Here is a 7,826-nt window from a genome sequence, read left to right as displayed (position 1 = left end):
ACGACTGTTCAACTAAAACTGCAATAAACCCAATATTTGACACGCATAATCACGGCCACACTCCAAAACTTCAACGAAGCTAAAACAATCGCACAATCACATCCGAAACATTGCCAAACCCTAACGCTTCCCTTACAAATGATTACTTCACCACAGGCAATCCCATATCACAAATGATTGTCCCTGATCAGCCATATTCCACATTACTTCTCTACCCCCAACATCCATACTTAAATAACTCACTGGTGTACATGTCAGACCACAATGATCCTAGTTGTTCAATTAGTGTCCAACTTTATTTCTTGAATAAAAAGCAAAATGATTTCCAACAGGTACATTTATTTCCATCAGCTCCAGAGAACAAGTTGCCCTTGCATTCTTCACAGTTGCCTTTACATAATATTCATAACACATTTCACAGCTCAAGCCTCCATGTTCCACCATTTAAAGGCGAAGGGCTCCCTGCGGACATTGGAACCGCAGTGTACCTCACCTAACTTCGCATGGTATGAACTGAAATCATCAATGAAGTGGCAGGTCAGTCCCAAGGGCTCAAGCAGGGAGCACACCTTTTCTTCTAAGCAGCACTTGCCGTTGATGATGGGGCCAAAAGGCTTTGGAATGCCCAAGAGTTTCCCCAGAACTATCATGTTCACCTGGACAAAGAGAGCAAAGGGATATTACAAAATTCAGTCAAGAAGTCATCCAGATCCAATCTTTAGCTCAATTCATCTTCCTCACCATTAATTCCTGAGAGTGACATTTTCTTGACCCCTCACCCCACTAGTGCCTCTCTAATGACAATGAGTTTGGTATTGGCAGATAGAGTGAATAATTGATAAATCGTGGCAGGCATACAATTCAGTTCTTAAGTTAATTCATCTTTGGGGAACAGCTCATTTTCCTGTAGGTTAAGTAATTCTCTCTGTGTAACTGATGCATTACTCTCCTGGAGGTGATAACCAAGTGATTTGTCAATGTGACAGACACGGGGAGAATATGTTCTTCTAGAACCAATGGCTGGAAAGGTTAATCACTTTTATTCGCACTACATTGTACAAATGCCTGTTGAAGTTAACCTTATACTGGGAACCTGTAATACAAAGTGGACCAGCATTCAGGAAGATCAGGAGATTTCTGGAGCGATCAGAGACTTGGGCATTTGACAATAAGCCACCAGCTCCCTACTCAGGGGCACAGTCGCTCATCAATTGCCATTCTTTAAACCTTGTCCTGATCGATCTGCTAGACAGTAGTTCTGGGGTCATTTTTCTAGTGGGAGGTGTATTGCTAACAGAAGATTTCTCGAATCCCTTGTGGAAACTTAACAGTCCAACCATTCTGTTTACCTTGCTTCTTTGGGTAGCATTCTAGTACTTACAATCCGGATACCAGTGGGGCTATAAGCAAAAAGCCACCTTGTGATCCTTGTCGGTCATCTAGATGGTTCATCTTTTCACCGCCATCATTGCGGTGTTTGCACAGCTTGTTTGCATTTTACTGTCCAAGACAATTTCTTAGAATCAGGCTCCTAGTTTGTCTCGACGCTTCGATAACCTTTTTGATGATTTGCGTCTAAATAAAATCCCTTAATCAGTAGGTGTTGATTTACTCAGCTACAGAACTTCCAGTTCCTATTTCAATGCATATATTTACTTTCTTACCCATAAGCAATCTCATCTATTTTTCAATGTTTTACAATTTTCATTAAGATTCAACATGAATACTGATGTCTTAGTCTTAGCTGCCTAGTGACTCTTTAACAGGGCCTTCAAAAACTAAATTCACTTTGGAAATGTGTGGTTTCTCTTGGCTGCTGAGGGAGAGAGAGAGAGAGAGAGAGAGAGAGAGAGAGAGAGAGAGAGAGAGAGAGAGAGAGAGAGAGAGAGAGACGGTGATTATGTGGCAGAGGGAGTTTGAGCCTGTGTTTTCTCACTTCCTCTAGAGGCCCTTACATAAAAGGCATCCAGTACAAGTCCCATAACAAAAAACCCTTGGAAATGGGAATACAAAGGCACACAGAAGATTTGGTATCACAAGAAATAAGGAGTTATTTGTGACAATACATACAGTATATGCAATCTCAAGCAATGGCTCCAAACTGGTCTGTAAGGCCCATTAATATTCTGCTCACCAGGTCTGGGAAGAGAGCAGCCACTCTGGCCTCTTTTTCAGGTCTTTCAAACAACACAGGAATATCAATGATGTCCTTCTCCTCTAAACCCAACTCCTTCTTAAGGATCTTTCGGTTCCAGTCAATGCAGCCCTGGAGAGGAAAAAAATATAGAAACAAAAACTGTGACAGAAGCCATTGCCTGAAAAGTTCACTGAAGAGTAGCACTCGCTAGTTTACACTGCACTGTCAACTGTGCTGCAAGGATTCCACAACTTCAAAGAAAATGTCAAAGTATCTGAAAAAGTGCCAACATTCTAACATTCCCTCTCTCCTAAATCTGCTTTGAGCAAGGGGTATAAGGATAGAAGATAGCAGAAGATGAAAATGGCAGCTCTATTTAGACTGATATTTTTATTAAACAAGGGAATGTGAAAAATTAAATCTGAAGAACACTGCTACACTTTACAGGTCAATGAAGTGCCCTTATGGGGAGGAGCCATCCACCTCTCAGACTCATTTTATTTCTTAAATTCAATTCCAAAGACCTCTCCGACAGGCTCATTCTTAAGCATTTATTAGGACTGAGTACACGAGATTTATAATCTGGACAGAAGAGCCGACCATGTGTCTTGTAATGGAAAAAATGTGGTTATCAATAAATAAAGGCACAATCCCATTTAGTAAATGCAGGATTTGCTACCAGTGCACCCAAGCTGTTGCTGATTTCTGCACTTTTCTCGTTTATGGAAATGTTTATAATGTGACAGATGGCTGTGATGAAGAGTATCACGGTTTGTTGCTTGAGTTTGGTTTTTGCTGGTGAAAGGGCGAGATTTTGATCGATACCTTATTTCTATTGATCCAAACCTCGATCTGGTCGACTGAACCTTTATTGCCTGTCTTGGAAGGAAACAGTACACCTATCTGCAAATTAGTTCACCCAAGAAAGGACTCTACTCTTAAAGATCACGGACAACTTCTAGGTTTCAAAAGTTTATTGTAAAGATATAATGAGCTGCAAATACAAGCATCTCAGAATGAGATTCACGAGATACACAGGTCCAATTACATACATGTGCTCTCGAAAAGCCCTCAGACGAGCAACAGAAATCACTAACACAAGTTCTAAAAATAGCAAAGCTATCAGCATAGACGCATATCTCTCCTTCATTTAGGTTGGAGGAAAACAAACACAGGTTAGGCGTCCCTACCCTGTTCTAGATGGTATCCCTACTTAACCAAATCCCAACCTAACAAAGGTGTCAGCAATGAATGACCCCCAAGGGAAGTCACCCACTCTAAGTCTCTTGGTGAAAACCTAAAGTTCTCCAGTCATGACCCCTCACTGCCTACCCATCCTCTCTCTAAAGGGTCCTCAGGTCTCTGCTCTAACTCCACCCAGGGGTGCTGTCCCTAATACAAAACAGTCAACAACATTTGAGACGCCCCTTGCGAAACGCCTCTCACGTGGTGCAACTTCGGGCTTTTTCCATGATGCTTTGTATTGGGCCTCAGACGTTAGAGTTGACCTTGCTTCTCAGTCTCTTCTCCGGCCCGCTGATACCCCTTAAACATTCCAGAACCCTCCTCCATGTCTGGGCCGTCTACTGAACAGGCCTCTATTCATTCACTTATAATTGGATCCCCCCTTTCCTGTTGCAGACAGATATCTGCCGCCAAGAACCCAACTCTCATAGACTTCTAAAAAGGCTTGCAACATTTCTCAGCCCAGACATGTACGTGTAAATCAATGCTAAAACATTTCAGGCCTACAATATTTCACATTATGATTATAGCATTCAATTTCTTCATTTAATTAAAGCATGTTAAAACTCTTATTCTATTATTTAGAAAACATTACTCTAAATCATGGCCCATTAATGCAATGACCAAAAACGTTAAACAATCTGTGTCGTAAAAAGAAACACCTTCCCTTTTAGCTCCAGCTCTGGCCCTGAGGCCTACCACGTTCTGCGTTTTACCACAGACCATCTTATATGTTAACAGCTACACGACATAGATTCAAAATAATCACGTCTAATAAAATCATATAATGTCACACATTTCTGTATTAATTCCACTTCTACTTAAATCTCTATATTAGCTATACATTTAGAATATAATTTCAAATACTATTAGCACTCATGGCATTTCTCTTCATGAATTATGCTCTCTATAGGTAAATGTGATGTACTCATATATTTATATCAGTTTGCGCTCTCTCAGTTCCCCCCTTTGATGACCTCTCGGGGTCATCACTAACATTTAAACTGCAGTTATTGCTGGCATTCTCTGCGCTTCCAGAGCTCTCAGGCTCCTGTACTGATTATCTTGTATGGCAGCCAATCTCTGCAACTGTTCTCTTTGGGCCCTTTCTGACCTTCTTGCTCTGTACCATTTGAATACCCTCACCAATCCCCACAATATTATCCCACAGATCAATATTATGATGATAGGCTTTAGGATGTACCAAATAAAGCTTTTGCCCAAGGTGGAAAACCACCCTCCAACTGTACTCATTCCGTGGCCCACCTTTTCCCAGACATTTTCTCTACTCAAGTCTTCGATCTCTTTGTGTATATTAGTTATGTTCTTAATAACTTTCTCAAGGGGTTTTGAAAGGTCTGGAATGTAAGTGCAACATTCCTGAACCTTCAAAGCCTTACAGACTCCGCCCTCTTTTGCTAATAAGACATCTAATGCAAGCCGATTTTGAAGAACCATAGCCCTTATCGATTGCATCTCTCCTTCTACCAGCATTAAGGACTGAGCAGTGCTGGCAGACAACCTGTCGACAACTGTTGCCAGTCGTCTAATTTTAACATCATTAAGGATTATTCCCAAAAGAGGGAACATAGCTCCAAAGACATCTCCAACCATTTCTGCATCGCCTAAATCCCTCCTTCCCCTCGATGATGTCTGGCCCTCAATGATCAATAAGTCTTGTGCATGATATATTTTGGGGAAGACAATTGCCAAGTAACATGATCCATACCAGTTGTCAGGTAGTCTCACGTAAGCATTTCTTCCACATACAAAATACACATTTGGAATCACTTGCATTCCCTTCAGGAAATCCTTAGTGTAGTACTCTAAATTAAAAGCATGTTCACAGTCAACTTCACCCACGTATACATTTTCATAATACGTTTTGGCTCGGTGAAGACATAACTTTCCTTTCTGCGCTTTATCTAAAGCTATTGGACCACTACTACCCTTTCTCTTGTGTGACTTCTCTTCCTCGGTCCAATCTAATTTCCCTTGTCCTGATTTTTTCAAAATCTTTTGTCTCCTGTAACGATCATCCACCTGCCCTATGAACTTTTTCTCGACTTCGGACACCTTACATGTCAGGTTATTTCTACGGGCATGTGAAGTATCTAAGGTAATCCAAGGAATGAAGAACTTGGCCAATCTGTCTTCACTCTTCCAGTAATCCCATTTATTCATCTGCTTATAATTCGGGACTTCTGGCAACACAGAATCATAATTGGAGAAATAGTATTCAAAACTATCTCTCTCATAAAATATACTAAGCAATAAGCTACATGTAATGCCATATGTCAGAGGGAGGTGATGATATCGAATTCCTTCATCTACAGACGCAGGCAACTGCATGCAGACGTAGCAATCCTTAACCTCCATGGCATCCACGTATTCATACAAAAGTTTAGCATAAGCATTTGACCTAAAGTCTCCTTGGGACTCGTCTACATGTAACCTGCGGGCTTCTGCAGCCAATAACGCTTTCTCTTGAGTGTTTTCCCTTTTCTCACCTGCAACAGTGGGTGTAAGTGTTACTACAGAATTCGCATCAGTTACCTTTACCTCTTCCTCCTGTCCCTTTACATAAGAAATTGTTACCACTAAAGCTATTAATATTATCACTCCTACTATTAGTGTACCTATTATACATTTAGCTCTGCGGTTCGGGGTGCCGGCCTCCATTTCGTCAGACAATCTAGCTTTTCCCTTTCTCTTTGCAAAAAAAGTTCTTTTCCTCTCGTTCCTTTACAGTCTCTTTCAATCCTTTTGTGTCTTTAGAATCCACACAGCTGGAGGCTGACAGCCTTTTTCGCAAAAAGTCCTTTCACAGTTCAAAAAGACAACCCTAGCCCTTCTCCATCCACTCAAGGGGTTCCCTAAAATTCTCTGCTTCCTGGGCGCTAGGTAATCTTCTTTTCTTCTGCTTGCTTTATTTACAAAGTCCTTTAACAATCGACTATTAGATTTGTGGTTGCAGCTTCAATAGCATAGTTCAATATTTCCATGCGAAGAGTATGCTCTTCATGTGCTGTTATCGTGGTACCAAAGTCGGGGAATTTCAATTCTGTAAGAAACATGTGTTTTAACTTGCTGAGGCGGGGAGGTCTGGGGAGCACGAATGTTAGTGACCCTTCTTGTTCGACACCGGGTACCAACAGTTGTATTTCCACGGTGATAATGGGCTCAGAACTGGACACCACCACCGCTCGGATCCTCCCTGTCTCCGGTTTCACAGACATTTGTCGCCAGATATGTCCACTCAGGTGTGGAGTATCTTCTGTTAGGCACACGCACTCTTCTTGACCTCCTTCGGTTCGGTGCCTCAGCGCCCTGAGCACCTTCTTCTGGGTCTGAGTCTTCTGATATCGGAGGAAGGGTTGCTTCTGGAGTTGACCTCAGGCTAGAACTTCTTCTTTGCGGCCAATTTGCTTCTCCACGTGCCCTTCTACTCCTTCTCCTTCTGGTCTGTTCTCGCTCTCTTTCAGACCTGTCAGGGTCAGACTCGTACTCCCAGCTGTCTTCTCCTTCTGTAGCGTCTTCTGTTTCGCTGTTGTACTGACCGTCCTCAGCTTGGTCAGACTCGTTCCCTGCTTCCACTGGCACCTCTACAGCTTGGCTAGCCCCCTCTATGGCTTCTTGGTCCTCAGCTGGACGTCCATCCGAGAGAGGAGCTGTTTCCAGAGGTGCTGGAACCCTTTTCGTATGCGACGCGTGTATCCAGTTGGGCAGGCCTCCCACCTTTACAGCTGTACTTGTGATCAGGATGACCTGGTAGGGCCCACGCCAACGAATATCCAAGCAGCTTCTTCTCACATGTTTCTTCACCAGGACCCAGTCCCCAGGATACAGGTCATGGCAAGGGCCCTGGCACGCTGGAACCTCTGCAGCCTGCACCTGAAGGGACACAGAACGCATGGCGTCAGACAGCCCCTTACAATAGTCCAGGATCATATCATCTGTGATATTTAACAGTGCAGTAGCTGGAATAGATGGCAGTCTCATTGCTCTCCCCATTAACACCTCATGTGGTGACAACCCTGTTCTTCTGTCTGGGGTACTACGAAGGCTCATGAGTACTAATGGCAGGGCGTCAGGCCAATTCAGGGTCGTTGAGGAGCAAACTTTCGCTATTCTGGACTTGATCGTGCCATTAATTTGTTCCACAATTCCTGAGGCTTCTGGTCGGTAACTGCAATGGAGCTTTTGGTCTATATTCAGTGCAACACAAATCATCTTCACAAGCTCGCTGTTAAAATGTGTTCCCCTGTCTGATTCCAAAAAGGCCGGCACCCCGAACCGAGGGATAAGTTCTCTAAGCAGTAACTTAGCCACTGTGAGGGTGTCGCACCTACGTGTAGGGTATGCCTCAACCCATCTGGAGAACACACAAACAACCACCAGGACATAGCGGAGGCGGTTGCATCTTGGCATTTCAATGAAATCT

The 7,826-nt window shown here is 43.0% G+C and overlaps 1 protein-coding gene across 1 annotated transcript in view; it reads right to left on the bottom strand.

Annotated features, from left to right (window-relative positions):
• Positions 1 to 260: 260 nt before the first annotated feature.
• The window catches only part of LOC144754688 (protein-arginine deiminase type-3-like), a 417,320-nt gene continuing 409,754 nt past the window's right edge, over positions 261 to 7,826 (bottom strand). The window contains exons 15-16 of the mRNA XM_078642811.1: positions 2,135 to 2,266; positions 261 to 656 (exon numbers count right to left, since the gene is read on the bottom strand). Of these exons, the coding sequence (XP_078498937.1) occupies positions 423 to 656; positions 2,135 to 2,266 (366 nt within the window). The 3' untranslated portion in view covers positions 261 to 422. The remainder of the gene's footprint in view (positions 657 to 2,134; positions 2,267 to 7,826) is intronic.

Source organism: Lissotriton helveticus, chromosome 5_1 (assembly GCF_964261635.1).
Source record: "Lissotriton helveticus chromosome 5_1, aLisHel1.1, whole genome shotgun sequence".
In the NCBI taxonomy this organism is placed as follows: Eukaryota; Metazoa; Chordata; class Amphibia; order Caudata; family Salamandridae; genus Lissotriton; species Lissotriton helveticus.
This window is presented reverse-complemented; position numbering and strand designations above follow the sequence as displayed.